At 33.6% G+C, this 27,034-nt stretch overlaps 3 protein-coding genes and 1 pseudogene across 3 annotated transcripts; 2 read left to right on the top strand and 2 right to left on the bottom strand.

Annotated features, from left to right (window-relative positions):
- Positions 1–6,656: 6,656 nt before the first annotated feature.
- LOC106399920 lies at positions 6,657–8,343 on the bottom strand. Its single transcript, XM_048756289.1, has one exon. It carries the CDS (start codon positions 7,249–7,251, stop codon positions 6,943–6,945), a length of 309 nt encoding a protein of 102 aa, XP_048612246.1. The 5' UTR covers positions 7,252–8,343; the 3' UTR covers positions 6,657–6,942.
- Positions 8,344–11,977: 3,634 nt separating this feature from the next.
- Positions 11,978–13,153, top strand: LOC106400470 (egg cell-secreted protein 1.2-like). The gene has a single exon (XM_048756288.1). It carries the CDS (start codon positions 12,372–12,374, stop codon positions 12,744–12,746), a length of 375 nt encoding a protein of 124 aa, XP_048612245.1. The 5' UTR covers positions 11,978–12,371; the 3' UTR covers positions 12,747–13,153.
- Positions 13,154–13,882: 729 nt separating this feature from the next.
- On the top strand, positions 13,883–16,340 carry LOC106400097 (annotated as a pseudogene).
- An 8,248-nt stretch (positions 16,341–24,588) lies between these two features.
- LOC106398913 lies at positions 24,589–27,034 on the bottom strand. Its single transcript, XM_013839412.2, has 6 exons — positions 26,525–27,034; positions 26,276–26,434; positions 25,810–26,084; positions 25,445–25,732; positions 25,262–25,367; positions 24,589–25,185 (listed from the first exon to the last, which is right to left on the bottom strand). Exons 1-6 carry the CDS (start codon positions 27,032–27,034, stop codon positions 24,589–24,591), a joined length of 1,935 nt encoding a protein of 644 aa, XP_013694866.2.

Here is a 27,034-nt window from a genome sequence, read left to right as displayed (position 1 = left end):
ATACTCTATCGATCGATGCGTTTTGGTACATATATCCATCGATCGACCCGTTTAAAAAAAAATGACGTATTGAAACCCCAAACACTAGTTCCTCGGAATATTCCGACGGAATTTCGAGGAAGAAAAGGGTTTCCTCGGAATTCCCTCGGAATAATCCGAGGAAATTCCGAGGAAATAGGGTTTTTAAACCGAAAACAACGTTTTGCGGTTTGAATAACACCTATATAACCCTTATTAAGTGTCTTACGTTCATTATGAAGTCAAAAATTTGTTCCTTACCGTATAATTAACACTTTTCCGATTGTATGAACGAAATCCCACAACATAAGAGAAACACTTATACCTTTTAATAAACGGTAAAGGGAATACTTTCAATTAGTTTTGAAATTTGTTATTTCATGAAATTTGAAATTTGTTATTTCAATTAGTCATGCATTACAATTGTATAAGAAATGAAATACGGCAAAAAAAATTGATGTTTTGAAACCCCAAACACTAGTTCCTCGGTATTTCCTCGGAATATTCCGAGTAAATTCCGACGGATATTTTACTATCCGTCAGAATTTCCTCGGAATATTTTCATTTTACCGGGCAAATATTTCGCAAAAATTGAAATTAGAATTCCGACGGATAATGTCCGTCGGACCCTAGGTTTTATAACCACGAGCCCCTTCTTCTTCCCCATTTCTCTCTTCTTCCTCTGCGCGACTCCTCTCTTCTCTCCGGCAATTTTCCCCTCAAATCCGACGATATCTACGGCGATCTCCCCCTTCCCTTACACAAATCATGTAAGGACCCTATCCCACTCTCTTAGGTTCTATTTGTTAGGTTTCTGTGTAGTTTTGATAGATTTTTGTTAGGGTGATTGGTTAGGATTGTGATTTGGTTGTACAATAGGTTTAGAATTGTGATTTGGTTGAATAATTTGTTTTGTTGAATTGATTTAGAATTTTTTATAATTTTTTTATTTTTTTGTATTTATAAAATCGATTTTTGTATATAAAATCGATTTTTGTATTTTACAAAACGATTTTTCCATATAAATTCGATTTTTTGGATTTTATAAAAAAAAATTTGTATATAAATTCGATTTTTTGGATTTTACAAAAAACATTTTTAATATCTATAAAACTTTTTTGTGATTAAAAACTATTATTTGGGATTTAAAAATATTTTTAATATATATATATATTATTAAAACTATTTTTTGTAATTATTAAACTATTTTTTATTTATTAAAACTATTTTTTGTTTATTAGAACTAATTTTATATATTTATTAAATATTTTTAATATCTATAAATCTTTTTTGTGATTAAATTATTTGGGATTTTAAAAAAAAAAAATTAATTTATATATTTCTGTATTTATTAAATATATATTTTTAATTTACAGGTCTCATGATGATCAGACCCGGCCTTGACAGCGTCGTGGTCGTGGTGGTAAGGGGAGCCAGTCTCGGGATTCCAGCCATTTTTAGGATTCCCCTTCGCCCCACAGCTCCAACCATACATCTCCCTCTGCTGCACCCGCTCCTGCTCCTCTCGCTCCCGCTCCTGCATCCGCTCCTGCTCCTCCGAGTCCTCCGGGAGTGATGAGTGTTGCGGAGTTGGTTCAACAGCCCGGTCGTGTCCGTATCTCACTCCGTATCCACATGGACGGGGTCAAACATAGTAATTAAACATTTTTTTTTTCTTTAAATTTGGATTCATTATTAACCGTTTGTTCTTTTTATTAGGTTCAACCGATCCGGGAACGGGATCAGCGCATGGATCAACCGTATGATGTACTCGGCCCTCGACAGGGGACATCAGACTTTCACTCACTTCCCTACCGACAAGCAGGTTCTGTGGTTTCGTCAGTTTGCGGTAAGTATTCTAATTTTTTACTTATATTTTTAATCTTTAATATAAATTTTCTACTAATTGTGTTTTTTTTCCAGCAAGAGTTCAACTAGAATTCCGATGAGACGCTCTTTATCTATCACCACTTCGTCCATAAAGTTATGGACAACTATGGGAAGCAGATCCACGAGTGGAAGAAGAAGTGGGAAATCAATAAGGTTCGATTTAATTTATTAAACAATTTTTTAATTTATTAAACTATTTTTTAATTTATTAAACTATTTTCTTTTTTTTTATTATTAAAAGGTCCCAAAGTCGATGAACGACACGGTCTGGAAGGAGTTGTGTGCGCATTGGGATAAGGAAGAGACGAAAGAAACTTCTTCCACCAACTCCACCAACCGCAGGAGCGACCGTAAAGGGAAGGGCATCTACAAGCATAACTTGGGTGCTCAATCTATTGTCACTCTGGGAGATCGCATGGTAAGTTCAACCGCTTTTTCTTCCATTATTTGAGTTTCAGAATTTTAGTTTATTGTGCATTTCTTCTAATTTCTAATGTTTCTTTAATTTATGTTTTTTTCAAGGCGGAAGAAAATGATGGCGAGCCGGTTGATGATCTCGCCCTAATGAGGAGGGCGTATACCAACAAGAAGACCGGCCAGATTGATGACGGTCTTGTGAGGGACGTGGTCGACCTGGTCCAAACTCAGGTGGTAGACAAAGTGTATCAGCTTCAAACCGAGGATGACGCTTCGACGGCTTCGACCCACTTGTCCCGGTTTCGAATCAACGAAATCATTGAATCCGTAAGTTTTTTTTTTTTAAAGTTCAATTCATTTATTTCTTGGTTTAAATTTGTAAATTTGGCTATTTTCTATTCAGTCGGTTCCAAAGAAGAAGGGACGTTTGGCCGGTTTGGATCGTCACACCCGGTCGGTTCCTTCTTCTTCTGCACCATCGCCCTTTGTTGATCCAGAAGTACTTACGGCTCAGTTGAAGGACAAGGATGATCGCATATCTTTGTTGGAGACCCAGATGGCGGCTCAACAGGCGGGCTATGAGGCACAGAGGAGGCTGAACCAGCAAATGATGGAGATGATGCAGATGATGTACCCGAACGAGGTGTTCCCGGACGTGCCAGACCCGTAGTTTTTTTTTTTCCAAAAACTCGGAATGTTTTATTTTTATTTGTGAAACTTTGAATATTAATTAATATGATTTCAATTTTAGTTTTAATTTTATATTTTCGAATTTAAATTTCAAAAATTTTATTTTTTTAAAAAAATTAATATTTTTTACATTCCGAGGAAATTAATTATATTTTTTACTCGATCGATCGATGCGTTTTTGGACATATATCCATCGATCGATCTGTTTATTAAAAAAACGTTCGGAATATACCGAGGGACATCTTCCTCGGAATATACCGAGGGACACCTTTCCACGGAATATACCGAGGGACCTGTTCCTCGGAATATACCGAGGGACATGTTCCTCGGAATATACCGAGGGACATGTTCCTCGGAATATTCCGAGGAAGATTTCCCTCGGTATATTCCGATTGATCGATGGATATATGTCCAAAAACGCATCGATCGATGAACTTCCGAGGAAATATCCCGATGAAGTTCTCCCTCGATATATTCTGAGGAGATTTTCGACAAACTAGTGATCCTCGGAATTTCCTCGGAAATTTGTTTCCTCGGAATTCCGTCGGAAAATTCCGAGGGATTTCCTAGGAAAGAAGAAATTCCGAGGAATTATTTCCGAGGACTTGTTTCGTCGGTATGTCGTCGGAATAACGTTATTCCGACGATATTCCGACGATTTTTTCCCTCAGTATCCTTGCTTTTTTCTTGTAGTGATCACACTCAATAATCACAAATACGCAATTAAGATCAAACTTTTTACAACAAAACAAAATATTTGATAGAAAATATGTACAAAAAGATAAACAAACGTTAAATCTTATTCAAAACACAAATAATATTCCCGCGCTAATACTTATAAGTACATATATTTTAGATATAAAAACAAACTGAGAATGAGATATTTGATTAGATAGGAATTATATACATTCATTCAATACAGCTTACGCTGAAAAGATTAAAGGATTTCTTTAATTCTTTTGGTTTTAGTCTTTAAAGAGAAAAAAAATTTCAGAAAACATTTATACACAGTTTGATTCATTTTAATTTTCAGAGTATTAATGGTTACGCCATATTTAAGTTATTTTGGTTAAACTACGTTTGGGTCACTCTAAATTATAAGAAGTAAATTATTTGATATGATAGGGTATGAAACTCAAATAAAATTCTGCTAGAACTGTAATATTTTATTAATTTCTAACACCAAATATTTTAAAATAGCATGAGCAAAATTTCCAAGAAATACTTTTTATAAAAAAAAATCATTAAATGCTAAAATAATTTACAAAACATATTAGTAAAACACTTAAAATTAAATAAAATTTCATTAATTAAAAATCTAATATATACTGAAAGAAACATATATCATAAAACATCATTTGGTGTAACATAATATATACTAATTATTATTTATGACATTATTGACACTATTAAATATTACTTTTATAATTTTATCACAATACATTTGATTTTCAGTTGATTTTGTTTGGAGGTGTGTGTATTAATTTATTATCGTGAAAAAATTAGATACTGCAATAATATTAAAATCTGATACTCTTAGAAATAAAAGAAATATTAGTTATTTATACTTTAAATTTTCTTTAACTATATCAAATTGAAATAGAAATCATATAGGAAAATTATAAATCATTACATTTTCCATATTTTTAATTTGAAAAATTTGTGTTCTCTAACAAAAATCAATGTTAGTGGTTATTTCAACTTAAACAAGAAAAAATTAATAAAATTTACAATTTAAGAATAAAAACATATTATATTTATTATTTTGAATGTAAAATAAATTTTCAAATTTTTATAAAATTAAAATATATTTTAATATAAAATATTTTAGTGTAAACTCACCCGTCCGTAGGGCGGGCCTAGTTCTATTATAATTCTTCAAAATCACCCATACATAAGTGTAAACAATAGTGTTAACAAAAAAAAAAATTCTGAACAATAAAAATAATACAATTTCTGAAGCTCAAACGTCCTATTATTATACCTTAAGGTTTCTTTTTCCTCACACCATTTGATTAATATACCAAGAACTAACTTAGTAATCACAAACAATCCATGAAAAAAAAATCACTACAGCGCCCGAAAGCTCAGCTTTTAAACATCAAACGCTAATAACCTAATGGTCTATCAAATCATTACTAAGATAAAATATAAAAATAACAACACCTATGAGTTAGATCATCATTCTTATATCAATCTAATCAATAAGATGTGTCACCTCCAAATTCCTTTCATAAACAATATAGACAACATTAGAAAACAAAAAAAATAAAAAAAAAATACCTTGCAAATAACAAACCACACATTAACAATGTATTCGGCTCCGCGCTTGCACGGGGGCTATGCTCAGTCTATAAGAAGAGAATAGATTTTTAGACAAAGATAAGCTCAATTCTCAGAAAATACAGAGGATATAAGATAGAATACAAAGAAGCTAAAGAACTTTACCAAATTTGTTAGATAAAATAAACATCTAAAGAACTTTACCAAATTTGTTAGATAAAATAAACATCTGCTTGACAATTCTTTTTAAAACTCATTTCCTGAGTAACGAACTCCTTTGACGTGACATCTATTTCCTAGAACAAATCTTCCCTGTTTGTAAGATCTTGACCTCAAGGTTTTCAGTTAATGAGCACACCCTCAATCCATTAACGAAGTAAGCGTTTCTTGTCCTTGACAACACAAACCATCAGCCGTTAACAAAGTAAGCGTGTTCCTGCCTTGACCATACGAACTGGTGTGTAACGTCCAGTATAACTTATCTATGTCATGAATAATTCATGTCTTGCAGGCAGCCTCTCAACAGTTGTATATGAATGCACCCACTTCTCTAAAACTTGTGGTTTTATGTCGCGGTCACTTTCTTAAACCAAGGCCTCACTTGATCTCAGCTCTTGGATAGATTCCTAACTTCATCGGTTTTCTTATGTCTTTAGTTTTATGTCGAGCTTTTCTTGGGGTTCTATACTATATATTGTGTTTAGATTTATAATTGGTATTTCGTTTATAGTTTTGGATTGTTCAAGTTCGCGTTTTGCCGTTCCAATTTATCACGTAGCTTCATCGAAATTAGTAGCGAACAAATTTAACAAAATAATCCAAAAGAAAATTTATTTATTTTTTAAAAAATTGTTTTACAATCGTAAAACAAAATATTTTTTTTAAAATACTTTCAATTAAAAGTTTTTTATTTTATTTTTAATGTGTGAGAATATATATATATATATTTTACAATTTTCATCTCAAAATCTTCAAAAACTATTATCACACGTAGGCCTGGAACTTTTATCCGAGATCCGGATTCTATCCGAGATTCGATCCGAATCCGATCCGAAAATCCGGATATCCGGAAGGGCCGAATCCGGATCCGGATAATAAAATGTTGGATCCGTCAAAGCCGGATCCGGATCCGGATATCTTGATTTTTTAGTCCGGATATCCGGATCCGTAAGTTTTATTAATAACTATTTCAAAAATAGTAATATCTATATATAAAAACTAACTTTATTTAATATATTTTCATTTTTATAATAGTATATGTAAATTTTGTAATATTATACATATAAATAATTAAAAACATTATATATTTTTTATTTTTATATTATTTTTAATATTTTATATATGTTATTATTATTATTTTATTTATTTTAAGGATCCAAATCCGGATCCGGATATCCGCCGGATATTACAATTTTTAGAAGGATATCCGACACCCGGATATCCGAGAATCCCAGATCCGGATAAGGATAATAAAATTATGGATCCGCCGGATAAGAACCTTAAAATTGCCCGGATATCCGATCCGTCCCAGGCCTAATCACACGTCCTCAAGCTCCAACGTTAGATTAAGCGCCACAAAAACCATTGACACAGGTTATTGAAAACGATTAACATGTAATTATTCCATCCCCTTTCTTCCATTAATTAAGCCCTAATCTCCTTCGTTGCCATGTAAATACTCTCGAGAGATCGAAACTTTTTTTCCTTCATCTTCTTCATCTTCCGGCCAAGATTACAATTGCCTTTTACGCCGTCGTTTCCGATTCTCGAGCAAACATCTTCGTGTCTTCTCTTGCCACCTCCTCCACTTTCTCCGACGTTGCTGCTGCTACAGCTCACCGTTTCTTCCTCGCTCAGCTGCATAAGCAGTTCTGCCGCCGCCATCTCCGTCTCGGAGAAGACCATCTCCGCCGATTCTCCAGAAAATCCAGTTTCTCCCATTGGATCGTTCATATTCGGAAATTAATTAATCCGAGACGAAATAAACAAGAAATAAATAGCGAGTCGATAGATATTTTATTTATTTTTTTAAAAATATCTTGTCGTTTTTTTCGTTTTGTGCAATGGAAAAGAAGAAGAAACTACAAAGTCGGTTTGGTAAGAAGAGGAACGTGTCTTCTGAAATTATTTAATTTTTAGTTTAAGAGGGTGGTGATCTCGTGCAACCGTGTGTATCATATCTGTAAGAATAGGATCGGAAGTTATTCTCCGCACCGAATAATTACGCTGAGAGACAGGTTTAAGTTTATTATTTCACTATAAGACAGTTTCTGGCTTTCTGCTATCAAGACATTTTTCTCTCATTTCAACATTTTCTCTCTTGTTCCTAACGTATGAAAATCCATGAATACTCTTTTCTATTATTTCTAATTGAAACTCAACTAAAATAAGAGAATTAATTTATGTGGCCACAAATCAATTTTTTTTTCTCTTTTCTTATCTTGTTCTCCAACAATTTCAACGTAAAATTATCTCTCTCTTTTCTTCCACCACGCAACATCTTTACTTCTCACTCTCTGTTTTGCAGATTCCTTCGTTGTTAAAGTTCAACAGCTCAACAATCGAAATTTCAATTAAACCCACTTTAAATAATATCTCTTAAATTAAACCTCCTCCGTCGCCGCGTTTGTGATTTCTCCGATGAGGCTCTTTTGTCACGGCGTTTATATATTCGATGATGTTCCTTTGACCGTGTCTTCTCCGTCATGGCATCACCGTTCAAGATCCTCATCGTCGTCTCGATTCAGCATAACGCTGTACTCCTCCGTGATTTCAGATCGTCACCCACCTTGAGACCTTCTTCGAACTCTGACCCGCTCAACGATGGGCTCGAGAACCTCAATTTCCAATTTTGGATTTTTCACATGTTTGATCCTTTAAGTTTTGAATAATTTAGTTTTTAACCCTATACTTTTTAGTTGTGCAAACATCCCCTCAAATTCTTGACTGTTCATTACGGTTCTTCTTCATAATTGTGAGAATAGTTCTTCATCTTTCATTGTAAAAATCATTAAAATATTGAGATATCAATAATTCACTCATTCTCTAAATTCTTTTGTAGACTATACATCCTAAAATTTACATGTGTACATGAATCATCGCATCCACAAGCATAACCTCGTGAGAATGTGAAAATAATTCCCGCAAACCTCGCACCAAAGATCTGTTTCCATATGAGGACATGTTTCCATGTAGAAAAATTGTTTCTTCTGTACAATTTAAATGTTACACCATGTGACGTGTACATGTGTACATCAAAGGTTTGTGGTGAAGTTGTACACATATAGGTGGACTGATAGTTGTTTAATCAAAATAACAAATAGATAACATAATAGATCAAGTCCAACTAAAAATGGTGTATTCTATTTGTAACGTTGGATTGTATTATTAAGTATTCTACGCAGAAAGTTCTAAGAAATGAAAACTACCAAAAAAATATAGTAAAGAAATGCACCAGTTTTAATGAACAATTTAGTTTTGTACAATCTAGACAAATTTTCTGGTGTTGTTTGTGTACAATTTAGTTGTGTACACCATGTTACGTGTACAAATGTACATCAAATTTTTGTGATGAAGTTGTACACGTATAGGTGGACTGATAGTTGTTTAATCAAAATGCCAAACAGATAAAAGAAAAAATCAAGTCCAACAGAAAATGGTGTATATGCCAGTAAGTATACACATGGTTTTGGGCTAGAGTGCACATTGGTAAATTTTCTTGTAGAAAGCATTGTTATTTGTGTACACTTTGTTGTGTACATAATGTTACGCGTACACATGTACATCAAAGATAAATCCAAAAAATATTTTTTGTATGTGATATGTGAAATTGTACACATATAGGTGGATTGATATGGTGAAATTGTACACGTATAGGTGGATTGACGGTTTCTTAATCAAAATGCAAAAATAGATAACAAATTAGCTCAAGTCAAAATAAAGATGATGTCATTAACAATAGTACACATGATTTTGTATATTATTCATATCTACTAATTTTAACGATTTTAGCATTTGATTTTAGTTCATTCAGTTTCATTAATATGGGTTGTTGTGCTAAGATGTTAAATCGAGTAGACATTTAAATAATTAAAAAATGTGGGATCAATAACTAAATTTATAAAATCTAAAGGACCAAATATGCAAAACTGCAAAAAGTCTCCATGGATGCTCTCGAGTTACTCTTGATGGAGCCGCAATGGCGAGAGGCGAGGTCACGTCGCCGTGAAATTTGTGTCTGAATCGGACAAGACAATATTTTGAGATTCATGGTAGAAATTAGTTGAAGTAGTAGAAACACGGCGGAAATGATGATATATAACTATAATACCTTTTCCTTATATGGATTTTTTGCCGCTTCCGGAGCCATATCAATTTCTTTCACCACCGCACCTTTACGTTTGTTGGTTTAATTCAGACAAAGATAAAATTACTTTCTATTTGTGGTTCAGATTAAAAACAATTAAATAAAACAATACATTTTCACTTTTCAAATTAATGAAACACTAAACCCACGTGACCAGAAGAAAAAGGAAAAGAGAGGTAACAAAATGTTTGATTTTTGTTTGGGGGTATTGGTGTCTTTGACCACCAACAAACTACCCTAGTAGAACAAACTGTCTTAAAGTGTTAATAAAACTTGTAAACTGCCTTAGGGTGTAAATGGCTCTTCTCCACACTAGGTTTTGTCACGTTGATCCAACCGCTGTTCTATCTTCATATGTTACTTCTCAATGAGGTTTACTTCTAGCCCCTGTTCGAAAACGCGGCCGCCAAGCCGTCTAGGCGCCGTGCGGAAGTTGACCGCTGCGAATATGTCCAAATCGGTGTTGCTAAGCGTTGACTCGCGTTGGACCGCCTAATTCTCGCGTTGACCGCCTAATTCCAGCATAACCCGTCTAAGTTTTTTTTTTTTTCGTTCGTGTAAAGTTGAAACACGGTTGATTATTTTTTACTCATTATTAACAAATTTTGTGTAATTATTTATTACTAAAAAATTACAATTAGCTATCAAACCCAAAACAAACACATACATACTACATTTATAGATTTTTTCGTACCAAATACACAATAATCTAAATATTCGACGAATAAAAAAGAATCGGTTTAAAATTATATATAAAAATTATATAATTATATCGAAGAACTTGTGTCATCATGTTTAAAATTAGCTAATATATTATAAATATATTAAATTGTATTTAAAACTAGGCTCTACGTAATTTTTAAATACTCTCCAATTTTTTAGTAACTCGCTATGCTTGGAGTTGTCGTCCGACTACCTCCTAGCACATTTTGGAAGAGGGCTTTTAGCTTAGAGCAATAGATGCATTTGACTTCTATTACAAGATTTTGGTGGATTCCACGTATGCCATTCTGATTCCAAATATGAAGTAGTCACCTAAGTGTGGGTCCCTAGCTGCACATCCACATGTTGCGATGTCATACGTTGAACATAATATTTGTGCAATTTGCAAAATAGAGTAATTTCTTAAAATCATATTATTTCATTTTTCTCTCAGAACGAAGTAATGAATAAATAGAGTTGAGTTTTACTTTAATCGTATTCCATTTTAAAATAAAAATAAAATAATCAATAAAAATAAATTTATTATTCTATTTATAAAATTTCCATTTAAACTAAAAAATAAAATAATCAATAAAAATAATATATTATTCTATTTATAGAGTAAATGCATTTTTACTCTATCACAAAATATAAAATAAAATAATATTGAAAAATAAATTGTTCTACACTTCATCTTAAATAATAAATGGAATGAAATTAAGATACTCTAAACTAAAAATGGGTAAACGTTCATATTTTAGCGTGGTTTTGGATCAAGTTTCTAAATCTTATGATTCGGTTTATGAATTTTTTTAGATATTTTTTATTTTAGATTGGTTTGGCTTAACATTTTTCTAAATTTGATTCGGTTTAGATTTAATCAATATCAAAATATTATTTTGATGAACAATTTAAAATATCAAAAAATATTTTAGTGTAAAATACCTAGTTCTTCTATAAAACAACATCAATTTATCTAAAACTATCCATAAATATTCTATTAATTATGACATAAAAATATTTACTTTCCAACATATTGGAAGAAATGCAAATTACCCAAAATTCGAGAAATATGTTAATAAATTCAGTTGGTTTTGATTTTTAAAATATTGATTTGAGTTTTTTTGTATCAGATTCAGATATCACCCATTACCCAATATCAAATTACGCTCTCTTTGAATCATTTCTCTAAAACTAAAATCGATTGGGTCTGATTTTTGTGGATAGGATTTACGACGCTGTCATTTATTATCATCATATTCCAAAACGAATTTCATAAATGTGAATGTATGACGGACCTGATGATGGGTATCTAGGCTATAAAGGCCGGCTAAAAGTCTAGGGAACAGAAAGCCCACAAGTTTTAAACCCAAACAGAAAAAGGAAAAAAGTTTGTGGCTGCTGGGATTCGAGCCTAGGTCTCCACGGCCACAATGTGGAATTTTTACGAATAAACTACAGCCACTTTGGTGACGATTTAGATCTAAATAATATTATTTTTCGTAGTTATCTCTGCAAGACCTATTAGAGCATGTTTATTACCGGTCTCTTAGGTTGGATTTCTTACCGTAATATAAGATACGGTCTATTAACTTTTAACTAAAAAAAGCTAAGAGACGTCTCTTATATTATATATCTTATTTAAGAGACGTCTCTTAGTTTTTTTTAGCTAAAAGTTAAGAGACCGTATCTTATATTACGCTAAGATCGTATCTGCGATAAACATGTTCATAGTCATTTTTAAAATAACTCTAACCCTTCGTCTCCGTTTGCTCAGTCACCGAACCAATGTAATATACGTTTCAGTAACTCTGCTTTAAGTACGCTCATAACTAACATCAAGTAAAATCATATAAAGTTAACCCTTTCACATTCCTCATATTAGCTACCATTTAAGTACTCTTAAATCACCAGTAACCTTCAAGTCTATCCAAACCACACTATAAAAACACAACTCTCATAACCCAATCATCACCACAAACACACAAATCCCTAAAGACGAACGATGGCTTATAACACACGTTTTTTCCTCTTCGCCACCACGGCTCTCCTCCTGGCCCTCAACATCTCCGGCAGGATAATCCCGGAGGCGACGGCTGATCCCACAAACATAGCGGCGAGGCTTAACGGAGGAGGACTAATGGAGTGTTGGGATGCCCTCTACGAGCTCAAATCATGTACCAACGAAATCGTTCTCCTCTTCCTCAACGGGGAGACCAAACTGGGCACCGGTTGCTGTCACGCAGTGGACGTCATCACCAGAGATTGTTGGCCGTCGATGTTAACATCTCTTGGCTTTACGTCTGAGGAAACCAACGTCCTCCGTGGCTTCTGTGAGTCTCCAAATCCCGGTGGTTCTTCCCCTGCTCCTTCCCCTTGAAAAATTTGATGTATGCATAATAATGGTTATTTTTAGTATCATGTATGGGACTAATGGAGTCTCCTTTTAAAATTAATGGACAAATGGATTCTCCTTTTGGATTTTTGTGTTTTAACTAAAACCATGTCTATACCATTTAATTGCAAAACTCAGATATAGGTTATCAGAACAAAAATAGAACATATCAAAATCCTAAGTAACTTGTAGAACAAGAAATTGATTCATGTTTATGCATCCTAGGTAATTTCATAGATTTGAAACAATTATCCAAGTAAAAAAAGATCAGGTAGCAGACCATAGAAAGAAAGACAAGTAACTTATTAAACAATAAGATGGATTCATGCTTCTGTAAGAAAACCTTAGAATAATTATTTTATTCATATTACACCATTAGGTGAAAAATCAAAGAAGCAACACAAAAATCACAATTTCATCAGTACTAGCAAGCATAATGTATGTGATCTGTTTGTGTGCATGTGAACACTAGTAAAGACACAACACTTAGTGTAGTTTAGTATTTATAGCAATCTTTACAACGGAATTTATCATTAGTATTTATTCAAACATTAAGAATGGTTACTGGGTTTTCATGTTATAGGGGAACTGAAACTGAGTATTAGGCAAAAGATGGAAAAGAATACCTGAGTGCGAGAATAAACGATCTACTAGCATCTGATTAGTGAATGGTTAGAGAGTGTAAAAAGACTGAGATATTGGACATGCAAGCCCATTAAAATGTTTCAAGTATTTGCTGCTGATACTTGAATGAAACTGTGTTGAAATTTATTAGCTAATAGGTTCACTACTAGTACATAAGAACAATTTTTCTGATCATATCAAAAATATAGCACATAACAAGACTTGTTAAGGATGTTGCTTCAAATTCCTTAGAACATTGCATTTGATGCTGGATTTATAGGTTTGATATCTGAAGAATCAACTTCTTACAGATAAACCATAGTGATGATTGATAAATGATAATCCCCTCTGTGTAATATATCTCTATTGGGCTCATACAATGATGTATGTTACTTGGATTAGCCTTTTGCAGTTCATGAGATGTTCTTATTGGTTACATATAATATGGAGTGGCTGTACCCACCAAAAGCATATTCACCTGCCAATAGCATATTCATATGTGGCTAAAACGCAACCCCACCGAGCGAGTCACCTTCTACCGACTCACCGACTCATTTCGCGACTCCTTCTACTCCGATATTCTCCCCAAACTCGAGCGATCCCTTTCCCTCGCCCTCATCCACTTCCTTCCACTCTCCGGTCACCTCAAGTGGAACCCACAAGATCCTAAGCCGCACATCGTTGTCCTACAGCAAGACACTGTGTCTCTCACCGTGGCCGAGTCCAGCGCTGATTTCTCTTGTATCCCAACAAAGGGCTGCGTCCCGAAACTGAGTTACGCGCTTTGGTGCCCGAGTTACCAGTTTCCTCTGACTCCGCACCTGTCCTGTCTCTCCAGATCACTCTCTTCCCGAACCAAGGCTTCTCCATCGGAACCACCGTCCACCATGCTGCCGTCATGGACGGACAAACGGCGGCAAAGTTTCACAAATCATGGGCTCATATATATATATTTTTTAATATATATATTCATTTATAAAAATCTACCCAGAGAACAGAACCTCATCGGATAAAAAGTGGAGTACAGAAATAGATTAGGCTTATAGCTATAATCTATGGAACCATAATACCGCAAGATTTTCATTTACCTACGCTTTTAGATCGTTCGATCATCAACGTTCCAGCTGGACTTGAACCAAAGATCCTCGAACTTATGTCGTATCTTGAAAAAGGTAGCGCAAGAAGCTTAAAACTGCCTTCCTTCAAAGAGCTCAACGACGTTGTCCGGATCACGCTAGAACTGAGTCAAGAGAACGTTGATAAACTTAAGGAGAGAGAGCCAAGAACGAGTCAACGTACTCTGATCTTCACTTGTCAACGTTCGTAGTCACGTTCGCATATGTATGGACCTGCATGGTGAAGACGCGTAGAGGCGAACCAGATCGACCGGTTCGGTTTAGGTACGTTGCTGATTTCAGAAACCGGTTGGATCCGCCGGTTCCTGAGACCTACCTTGGAAACTGTGTCGTATCCATCGTTTTAGATGAATACAAGGCGAAGATGTTTTTGGGAGAAGATGGTTTCGTTAATGGCGTCAAGATTCTAAGCGATTCGGTCAAAGGTTGCGCGGTTCAAGAGGGGTTGAGTCAATATGGGAGCAGTACGAGGAAGGAAAAAAGAACTTCAAGATGGGTACACAGGTGTTATCTGTTAGCGGGTCTAACCAGTTTTGGATATACGGGTCAGATTTCGGGTGGGGAAGACCCGTTAATACGGAGATTATGTCCATTTATGGGAACAATCAGATTTCTATGTCGGCAAGGAGGGATGGAACTGGTGGCGTGGAGATTGGCGTCTCTTTGAAGAAACGTGAGATGGATGTTGTCCTTCTTTTTTCACAAATGGACTAGACAACTGAGTAAAATTGATCCCGACTATGCATATTTCTTAATTGCTATACTATGGTGTTCTGATTGATTATATATATATCAATACCATTAAAAGGGGATCATTCCCATTTTTTACCCTTAATGAAATACTTAAGTTTTTCAATTTTGACCTTACTTTTATGAACAAATTAAAATTATCATTAATGGCATTATTGTCATTCGAAATTTGGGCTTATCATTAAATTTAAATGGACTTTGATTTGGACGTATTAGTTTCACCGCCACTTTTAAAACAAGAGAATTATATACTTAAATGAAATCTACAATCGGGCTTAAATAATTAACTTCTTTGGGCTTATATAACTACAACAATATACTTAGATAAAACCTAAATTCATGCTTAAGGATTATGATGTTACCTTGATTTACACGTACCTTTGATTTAAGCAAGCGAATATACCCCATTATTAATACCCGTTTATAATCTAAAACGAAGGTACACCCAGGATATTATTCCAAATTTATAATCAGAATATTCTTCTAACTCAACAATATTTGCGATATCAAACTGTTTTGGTAATCTGAGAAGCGTAGCCTATAAACTTTTGATAGCCAAATCTGTTAATTAATCAAATGGGTTATGTTTATTTATAATCCATTTCATAGCCTATAAACATTTTTGATAATAACAAATAAATTAAAATCTCCAATAATTTAAAAAGTAATATTAGATATTGAAATTTTCTAACTAAATGATTTTAAGACTTTATCATAAAACTAAAAAAAAATTGGACAGCTTTATATGTCTAAAAATACAACCATTCTTTAACTTATTTACAAACATAAAACGGTTGTGTGAGACATTTTAAAAAACACAATTTCTTCATACTGTACAAACTATAAAGTTTCTTATTCTATATAATCAAATCATATGACTTATATTTAATTTATAGAAATATTCAACTATTCATATATCCACCATTTTTATATAACTAAGTAACAAATAACTGACCCGCATAATTGAAAATTGATCATGTGACATTTTATATAATCAAAATAAAAGATTTATCGATCTATTTGTTGATAAAACAACAAAAATAGAACCCGCGCTTTTTAAGCGCGGGTCAAAAATCTAGTGGTGGATTATATAAACGGTAACTAGTAATTGTCGAGAGATTTTTTTTTTGAGAAACGGTAACTAGTAATTGTCGAGAGATTGTCGAGAGATTTTTTTTTGGATACTCGAAAATTGTTGGGTAATGAGAGAATATCCCCAATCGGTCTTGATGGTATTGTAAAATTGTTGTCACCCATATATTCTCTTTCATACCAGAATTGGACGCATTAAATGATTGTCAAGATACTTCCTAATGGTACCGACACATGCTGGCTCCGGACGAATTACCTCAACTGGTAATACTTCAGACTCCGGTCTGAGAGGTCACGAGTTCGAATCTCGGACGGAGAGGGGTGTCCAGGACCATAATGGTATAGACACAGGCTGGCTCCGGGCCTAGGAGGGGATTAGGGCCGAAGGCCCGAACCCCGCCTGGTTAAAAAAAAAAAAAAAAAAGATACTTCATAATGTGCATTTAGAAATAAATTTAACGGTAGCACACAAAAAGAAAAAGAAATAAATTATAAAGTTATTGCAATATTTAAAGTTAAATAACATTGGGTTTGACTCATTTTCTATGGCAATTCATTTTTATGCATGTAAAATTATTATATCTATGAAATATGATCAAATTACTTTTATTTCTTTGATTTATTTTTTATTTTTATAAAAAATTATTTCTTTGATTTATTTTGTCAAATGTATAAAGATATATGTTGACCAAATCTGATCGGAAATTGTTGTCACCATTTTCTCTATACATATATGGTTGTCACCATTTTCTCTATAATACGATTATGAAGAAGGTTTCAAGAGATTAAGGTATGACGACACCGTCTACACGGGGAGGCTTTTTGGTGCAACAACAAATCTGAAGATCGGGACCTCCATCTACACATTCTCTTACATAACTATTTTTGGCTTTGCAAAATGCTTTGCAACCCGAACATGCATTCACAAAGTTACATAGATCGTTCTCGTCATCGCTCGACGAGCTCACTTGTCCTGTCACTAATCAATAATGTAACCATATACCATCCCCTATATATTATTTGTGAAACATTACAACTTCTTTTTGTATCCACATGTCATCACTACGATGATTCTTAGAATTACTAGAGAAATATGTTGGTTCATCTAATTATATAATAAACGTTTTATTAAACTAACCATAAATTCATTATTAATGTCATTTATTATTTCCTTAAATAAAAATTACGGAATTGTCTAATGTGGGTAAAGTATATATGACAATTAATGATTTTGAATAATAAATATCTGATAAAAAAATGTATCTTCTATCAAATTTGTTTAATTTAAAACTATTAAAATAACTTAAAAAAAATAATAACCATATTATAAAAAAATTAGATTTTTCTGTATATTTTATATTTTGAATTTAAAAAAATGACTATAAATTACTAAAACTGTTAAAAGTCTCACATTCAAATTTTGCGATCCATGGTTTAAAATTTTTTTTTTGACAAAATACAAATGATTACAAAATCATATAAGTAAAAGTCTAATTTAATTTATCATAAAGATTTAAAATATATATGTATATATCATTCTAAATTAAACTATAAACCATATTGAATAAATAAATATTTTAGTTTCAAAATTTACTTTGAATAATTTTTTTGATAAAAGTTTTGAACTAACATTGATAATTTTTTTAAAATTATCAATTACTAAAGTTGTTAATCCCACAATGAAAATTTTGTTATCAGTAATTTAAAATTTTTGCTATTAAAGATACACATGATCAAAAAAACATATGAGTAGAAAGCATCATTTAAAAAAAAAAATAGACATTAATATTAAAAATATACTATGTATGTTAATATCATTTAAATTTAATTACATATCCTATCAAATTTTTAAAAAAATTATTTGGATTAATAAAATTGATTTATACATTCGCACCAATTTAATTATATATGTAATAGTTACTGAATTTAAATTATTCAATATATATTTATTATTTCATAATATGTAAGAACATATAATACATAAAATAATTTATATATATAATTTTTATTCCGCACAAGGTGCGGATCTTAATCTAGTATATTATTATTACTATAACTCAGTTTTTGTATTTACATGTATAAAAACGACTTACGTGAGATGAAAAGGAAGAAAATAGTTGATATCATAAGGAACAATGTCCCATAAACATGGGAAAGTTTCTTGATATTCATCATTTTCGTTAGATATTATATTAGTTTATGCATTTTTGGTTGTTTAAAGACTTTTGAAGAAGTTTTTGTGTGCTCCTTATATAGTTTTTGACGGGGCAGAAAAATTTACAATTAGTTAAACAAAAGCCAAGAGACCAATTTCTTTCCATACAATTTTATCTTGAATAGTCGTGGTAAAAATGTATCTTTCCAAAATTGCAACTATTTAATTTTTCGATCTTCTTATTGACTTGCTTTTTTGGAGGTCAACTATTGACTTGTTTATTGAGATCACTGTTCTAAAACGCGCTAGGCGTTCATTACGCGTTAGATGACTTTATAGCGTCTAGCCATATAGACAGACGTCTAAACGGGATATATACGGATATATACTTTTACACGAAATATAAGTATAAGATTAATATATATATATATATATATATTATTTTTGAAAAAAATTGAACATAAATATATTTTAAATCCAATTTTTATGTATAAGTATATAGTTTAACATATATAAATAGTTTTAAATTATAAAAATTAAAGCCATTTTAAATATATAAAGATGATAAATTTAAAATAATTTTGTAACAATTGTACTAATATCTACAATCATATACATAAAATAAGTCAAAATAATATAAATAATAACATTAATAAAATATAATAATAATATTAATAGTTTTTTGTTTGAATATTAATGCTTAAAGTCCGTCTAGACGTTCGTATAGACCGCATAATGTTCGCATAAACATTGTTATTCGCCCGAATTATATAAATCCGCATAAACACTGTATAACATAAAAATAGTACGGTAGACTACCGTATAGCGCCTAAACACCACGTATTTAGAACAATGATTGAGAGTATTGTTATTCAAAGTTCAAACTTTTTGTCAAGATTTAGAAGTTAGTTCATGTAAATTTGGATAACTAAAACCACAATGTTTCTTCCGTAGATGTTTTTGTCTGCTAAGAGCATCATTATCCCTGAAATTCTTTAAGAGTTTATTTTTTTCTTGTCTGATTAAAAAAGAAAAAGGAGAACCAATCGCGAGGCGCCACGTGTTAATGAAGTCCGCAAACAGTGTAATAAACGGACTAACAGCGTTCCTTAATTGATAACTTTTGTAACCGATATCTGTCCTGTTTATGGGCCCCCTTTTAAGAAACCCTTAAAATCCTGCGATAAAGATAAAAGCCTAAAAGCTAACTATGTTGACGTACTGTAACTTACTAGTAGTCAAAATATTAGTTGGCTTAGAAACCCAATTGAACAGATTTCCGGCTTAGAAACCAAATATTTTGATTTTTCTTCGGCGTTGGATTTGGACTTAGGTGAAGTCTGTTTTGTTCGTTGGTTTTATTAGGTTTATGTCTTGTATAATTTTAGTTGTGCGTTTATTTTTGTCTGGGTTCTGGGTTCTGGGTTCTGGTGATATTATTATGTATCAGTTAGCCTTTGATTTTTTTTGTCGTAGGTTGTTCAGTGTTTAGTGATATATAATCCATATATAGATCAAAAAAAATTAACATTAGAGTCGAATCAAATTTGACTGATAACTTTTTTTATAACTAAAGCTAATTAACAATATACGCGTGAGCTGTGTTACAAAAAGAAATAACGTATGATAATGTAATTCTATATTATACCATTTATTAAAAACCTGAAAAAGATCAAATTATCATAAAAATAAATAGAATAAGATGGTACATATACAAAGTTATACACTGATAAAGATATATTTATATATTTTCTTAGTTTTATACTATTTCCTTATAAATTATTATTACATCTTTTTTTCAATATTTTGTTTTTATTTCTGTTTGAATTATGTTAACTTTTACTCCGTCCGTTTCACAAAGAGTGTCACTTAGATACTTTTCACGTATATTAAGAAACTCGTTAAAATGCATTTGTGTTTTCATTAATATCACATATCTAACCAATAATATTTTAGATAAATCGATTTATTTATAAAATCAATGCATTTTACAATTAATTTTGAGTTGAAAGGTTGTATAAATTGCATTGATATTGTAGAATGACACTTTTTGTGAAACAAGAAAAATGAGCTAAAGTGACATTTAATATGAAACAGAGAGAATATCATTTAGATATTCATAAAAATTGTTTGGAATAAAATTTAGGGTTATTTTTAAGAATAGCTTCTACTTAAGCTATTTTCTCAAAAAAAATCTTTCTACGTAATTAAGCTAAGAGATGAGGTTCGACCTCTGAAAGATGATGTGTCGCTTTTTCAGCGACACCCCCAACACCGGAAAGCTTCAATTATTATGCTGCCGCGTCTCTGTTCTCCATTCCATTTAATTAACGAAGAAGAAACTTATGAACAAATTTCAGTCGCCAATGTCAATCGCAGTGTTAACATGGCTGTAAACTGAACAGTGATCATGTTAGATTATGAAACATAAAACTTTATATAAAAAGTTATTTGACGATAAGATTTAAGAATGTGACATTATTAGAAGAAAAATATGATGAAATGAATTTATGATGTTTATTCTATTCTTGTTAAATGTAAACTTTGACATTTTTATTTAATATAATACGATATAACCAAAATGGAACACATTCAATCTTATATTATGATTACGAAGAAGGAGCTTCAATGGGACCATAATATGATGGAGGCGGACTTTTTTTGCAACAACAATATATACGATCGGATTTGGAGTTTTCTTGTATACATAATGCTCCATAAGTTGACTCGCGCTCTGCTTTGCATTCAGAACATGCACTACAAGAAAAACGCGTTTTTATAGCGGACGAATAACGCTATCTAACAATAGGATAGCGGTTTGTTAAGCGTTGTATCATCGCCCGTCATAATAGGTCGAGGACATTAAATAGCGGTATTTCTTTGTGTTATCTTTTCTTCCGCTACGATAGCGCTTTTATTTCTGCAATTAAATATTATTTAATAGCGTCTTTTTACTGCTATTACTAATTTTATAAATAGCGTTTTCTGTTTGTTTTACTTAATTCTACTATAGCAGTTAACAAAGTGCAATGTATATATGTACTACTATAGCAGTTTCATTTGTGCTGTATATATAATGTTAATATATTTATATATTTTAATTTTTAATTTTTATATATTTATATTTTTAAATTTACACAAATTCGTTTTCTGGGATTTTGAAACAAAACATCAACTTATATAAATAAACATAAATTTCATAGATTCAACTTAAACAGATTACATAGTTGTTCACACTAAAGCAACATTGTAATCCTTAGAGATACACAATCTTATCATTTGGCCAAGCCACGGTGCCTCCTACTGCATCACCCATGAATTCGATTTCAGAGTTTGGCCTCCACACTCGAGCCCCATCGAACTCGGAAACCTCTACCCAAACCTTCGTAGCATTGGGACCTAAAGGAACGAAATGCACTTTCTCTGCTGGATCAGTTGAGAACACACGACCTAAAGCAACTCTCTGTCCTAAGTTATGACAGTCCAAGAGAGCAACCTTCTGTTTGCCACCTTTGTTGCTACTACTAGTGCTGTTACCACCACTCTAAAACCAAAAAAGACAAACACATTCACCACAATATCAACACCGGCAACCTAACAATTCAATATCTAATCACCTTCTAAGAATTTACAAACTTACCTGATTGGATATCTTGTTTGATTCAGTAGGTGAATGTTGATCAGTAGGCGAATTTTGATCAGGTAGTCTTATCTTATCTAGAGGCCACACTATTGTCCCATGTACTGCATCACCCATCTTTGTCATTTCAGGTGTAGGTCTCCAGATATAGGCATTAGGTTTAAAAACCATTTCGACTCTAAGAACTGCTGCATTCGGTCCCAGTGGAATTTGGTTGATGAGGTGAGTAGGTTCGGTTGTCAACAAGACACCCTCAGCTATCAACTCCTCTTCTATTTTCCAGTAATCAAATATTTTAACATTTTCTAAAGATGCAGCTACATCCTGAATCATGTAAAATATATTCACACATTTCATGAGTACATTAATGAATGATTATCAAACGTTGGAGGCCGGAATTTATTTACCTCTGACTCGTCGTTGTTGCCATTGTTTGAAATGTCAATGCCATCATCCAAGATGAGCTTCTCAGATTGCCATGCAATTTTGACTCCAACAGCCTGACTAAGCGATACACAAGTTGGAGTAGGTCTCCATATAGGTGCTGTTACGACTGATACAGACTTCACTATAACAGCAGCCGCATTAGGACCCAGTGGAATGCGACCAATCTTATATGTGGGCTCACTAGAGTAGAATTCTCCTTCAGCAACAACCAAATCATCATTCGAAACCCAATCCAGTATTTGGCACCTTATTCCTCCCCCTTTGCTCACATCGCTTATCTCAGAATTAGAATCAAATCCGTTTTTTTCCTATACCCAACAACCACAATCATTTTTGTTACAACCTTATACATATCAGAAGTTTGAATAATAAAACAAGAAGAATAACGAAGTTACCTTTTTACCAGCCAAGTCTTTAACCACATTTTGCAAATCTTGAACCTTGTTGATTAGTTCTGCTTGAGTTGCTTCAAGTTGCTTGACATGTGAATCTCTAGCATGTAAGAATGCCAACTTGGTTACAGTAACCCCTCGTCCCAACCCCCTAATTCTTCCTGGCTTATCTTTTCCTAGAACCTGAGTGACAGCATCTTCACCAATATTATCTGCTGAACTTGATTCCATTTCACTGTCAATTCTCTTTATCTTCTCCTGCAATTAAAAATTACACAAGTTATGTAAATTGTATTCTATAGCCAACAATATTATTGTTACAAGTAATCTTACTATTGTATCTGCAAATTCTTGACGAACGGGTGTTCCATCAGAATGTGTATGACCAGCGACCCAAACCTTAGTTCTAGTGACTAGCTTAGGATCATAACTGTTTTTTTTCTACAAGTTAAATAAAGTAGTTGTCATCAGATCTCATAAACCCAATAACACACCAATTATTATTTCAAATTGTAAAACATACCATCTCCTCTGCAAGCCGATTCATGCCTTTTCGACTAGTGGTGTGGGGAATTTGAGCCTTCCTGAGTTCCCTGTACAAATTACTTTGTTCCTACATAAACCAAATACCATTTTGTAATAAATGTTACTTACATAACCCAAATGTAAATACGCAAGACACAAAATGTTACCTGAAAAGCTGCAGTACATCTTCCTTTCACCCAATTGTTCCAAGCTGTTACCGATTGTATGTTGCTGGGTTTAATTATCTGTAGTTGCGCCTTGTTTTTTGCTGCTCTAACTATGGAAGAGAGTCTAGATTTAGAGGCCCTCCACAAACAACCCATCTGCTTAAAGACTACATCTTTTTGCCAGTCTTCTGTCAAGTTGAATTGTCCCTGTACATAATATTCATATTAATACTGAACTCGTGTGTATGTATATACATAGGTAACAGAATTACCTGTATTTCCTCCCACAGAGCGTCTTTTGTTTTCTCTTCCAGATGTCTCCAGTCATCTAGCAATACAGGCACATGCTCTCTCACAAGAGGACCAAGGAATGAGGACAGTGTCACTGATCCACGGCCAACATGCTCTCCCAAAGAATTGAACTCCACATCTACCTTGTCCTCTATATGTTTCGCCACTTTTCGCATTTTAGTTGGACCTCTAGTCTTCTTCACTTGGTTATCAGATTGCTGTGTTTGTGTCTCAGAGCTAGGAATGACTTCTTCTTCTTCGTCTTGTACATTTTCCTCGTCATGTTCTTCTTTAGCTGGTTGTGTTTCGTACTGATCATGTTCTTCGGGTGGTTGTGTTTCATCATCATCATTTTCTTCTTCGGCTTCTACAGTTTCTTGTTCTTGTTCCACTTCTTCTAAACCGGTATGTTGCTCGAGTTCGTCGTGCTGTGACTCCTGTTCCACATTCTTCTTCGGGCAATTCTTCTTCTGTTTCTTGGTAGTTAAAGACACCACAGGACTAACAGCAAGGCCTGCTTGACGTTTACTGCGACGCGCCTCCTCAGTAACAGCATTCTCGTTCATTGTATCAGTTTACCTGTTACAACAACAAACTTATTATTAATCTCAAAGAATAATACCCTCACAATCATTCCTAACACAAAAACTCTCGTCATCTGAAGCATGATCTCCGATATCTTCATCATGCTGGACTGGGCAAATTTCCTCTTCAGTCTCTAACTCATGATATCCTCTCGGAGGTGCTCTCATAACAACATACCAAGGAGAGCTGTCATCCTCTCTTGAGTAAAAAACTTGTTTAGCTTGAGAAGGCAGAATGTATGGATCATTAACAAATGCTGACTGGTTCGTGTGGAGATTCACAAGTGTAAAACCGCCTTCCTCTTTAACACCTTTCCCTTTATGTGCCCAACTACACTTAAACAGAGGCACCTGAAACATGTGGTAATCAAGCAATATGATTTCCTTTATGACTCCATAGTATGCTACCATGTCCGCCATTTGATTAGAATCTTTCGCACTAGCTCTGCACATGGAGAATGCTTCATTTGAAACCCCACAGTTCTGAGTCTTCCTTTTGACATCGCATGTCTGGTATCGATGTCCATTAACTATATATCCCTTGTAGGTGTGTGCGACATTCCTTGGTCCAAACGCAAGCCATCTGAGCCGCTGAGAATGATCCTTTGAGTTATTTGGTATCTAGCATGAACAGATCACATATCAATATCATTACCAGATCACATATCAATATCATTACCATTACCAGATCACATACCTTATCTTTTATCCATGTCGAAAACCTTTCTGTATGAGTTTTCCATAATATGGTACCATTTCTTGCACATCTTCCATCTTTTGCTTGAAATTCCTCTAAATGCATCCTGTAAAGGCAAAAATATCTTCATCTACAGTTATCTACACTGATAGTAAAACATAAAATATCTATATCCACACTTACTGAACATAAGGATCCATCACTGCAGTATTCATGAGGACATAACGATGAGCTACATCTCTCTCCTTATCAGTAAGTTTCACTTCTGTAGCGTTTTGCAGAGGGCGCCCTTCAAGTACATTATCATGTGCCTCTAAATCTTCATTTCTTGTCATTGGTTCCTCAACTGGTACCGATTTCTGTAAGAACTCCATACAAAATGCAAGACATTCACCAGCTAGATAACCCTCTGCCATACAAGCTTCAGGTCTTGCGAAATTCTTCACAAAAGCTTTCAGTGTCTTCATATACCTGCAAATCAAGATGGTTAAAATATTGAAATTTGCTTCATATAATAATTAAGCTTCTAATGAAAACAATATACTTACCTCTCAAATGGATACATCCACCTGAAGTGTACAGGGCCACCCAATCGTGCTTCTCTCGCCAGATGCAGTGGAAGGTGGAACATGATATCAAACAATGAAGGTGGAAAGAATCTCTCTAACTGGCACATTGTCTCCACAATCTCTGTTTCTAGAGCAAGTAGCTTCTCAGGATCAAGAACGCGTTGACAGATTCTGTTGAAGTAATTGCACATACGACTCACTGCAATCCGAGGTCTTTTTGGGAGTAAACCTCTCAACGCAACCGGAAACAGATTCTGCATAAGAACATGATGGTCATGTGACTTCATGCCGCCAATAGAAGGAGGATCCAGTGAGACACAATTGGATATATTTGCACAATATCCATCAGGGCCTCTGAAGTTGGATAATCTTCTGCAGAATTTTTTTTTTCTTCTTTAGAGAGCCAATACGCAGCTGGAGGCAGATAAGTTCTCTTCCCCCTTACTTGTGTATGTAAGCTGCTTCGAATACCCATATCTTCTAAATCCTTTCTCGCTTTCAGGCCATCCTTTGATTTGCAACTATTCATCAGAATAGACAACAGGGCATCGCTCACATTCTTCTCCACGTGCATCACGTCGATGTTATGCCTCACAGGCATATCCTACAAGAAATTTACAAGTATTTAGCATAAATAATATTAACAATTTCAGACTAATAAGGTAGGTTAAAGAAGGTAAATCAAATAAAATACCTTCCAATAAGGTAAGTCAAAGAAAATAGATTTTTTCTTCCACCGCCACATATCATGATCTTCTTCGTACTCCTCAGCTGAAACAACATCATCCTCATCTCCTTCACTCCTCTTTCTCTTACTCTTCTTAGGTAAGAGTTTTCCAAAATCGTTTTTAAAGTCCCTTATACTGTCTAATATTTCTGAACCGCTCTGAATCCTCTTTGCAGAACCAACCTCAACCGTATTGTCAAACCATCCTTTCTTTCGTCTGTATGGATGACTAGGCATGAGCCACCTCCTGTTCTTCATGTATACATGTTTACGACTGAACTTTAGCCACCTATGTGGTGTATCCTTCCCACAGACATTACACGCTTGCTTGCCCTTCACTTTACAACCAGCTAAAGTTCCTAAACCAGGGTAATCTGTGATACTCCACAGCAACATGGCTCTAAGAGTGAAACTCTCCTTCTTAAAGGCGTCATAAACTTGTATACCTTCTGTCCACAGTTCCTGCAAGTCTTCCAT

This window comes from Brassica napus, chromosome C4, assembly GCF_020379485.1.
Source record: "Brassica napus cultivar Da-Ae chromosome C4, Da-Ae, whole genome shotgun sequence".
Lineage (NCBI taxonomy): Eukaryota > Viridiplantae > Streptophyta > Magnoliopsida > Brassicales > Brassicaceae > Brassica > Brassica napus.
The sequence above is the reverse complement of the archived record's forward strand: the minus strand, read 5'-3'. Positions and strand labels throughout refer to the sequence as shown.

Bases quoted from the DNA above. Each gene is read 5' to 3' on its own strand.
- LOC106399920 (XM_048756289.1), bottom strand. From the start codon at position 7,251: ATGAACGATCCAATGGGAGAAACTGGATTTTCTGGAGAATCGGCGGAG.
- LOC106400470 (XM_048756288.1), top strand. From the start codon at position 12,372: ATGGCTTATAACACACGTTTTTTCCTCTTCGCCACCACGGCTCTCCTC.
- LOC106398913 (XM_013839412.2), bottom strand. From the start codon at position 27,034: ATGGAAGACTTGCAGGAACTGTGGACAGAAGGTATACAAGTTTATGAC. The intron at 26,085-26,275 runs GTAAGGGGGAAG...GTTCTTATGCAG, and splicing joins GAAGCAGCTTACATACACAA to AATCTGTTTCCGGTTGCGTT. The intron at 25,186-25,261 runs GTATGTGATCTG...TGTTCATGCTAG, and splicing joins CGACATGGATAAAAGATAAG to ATACCAAATAACTCAAAGGA.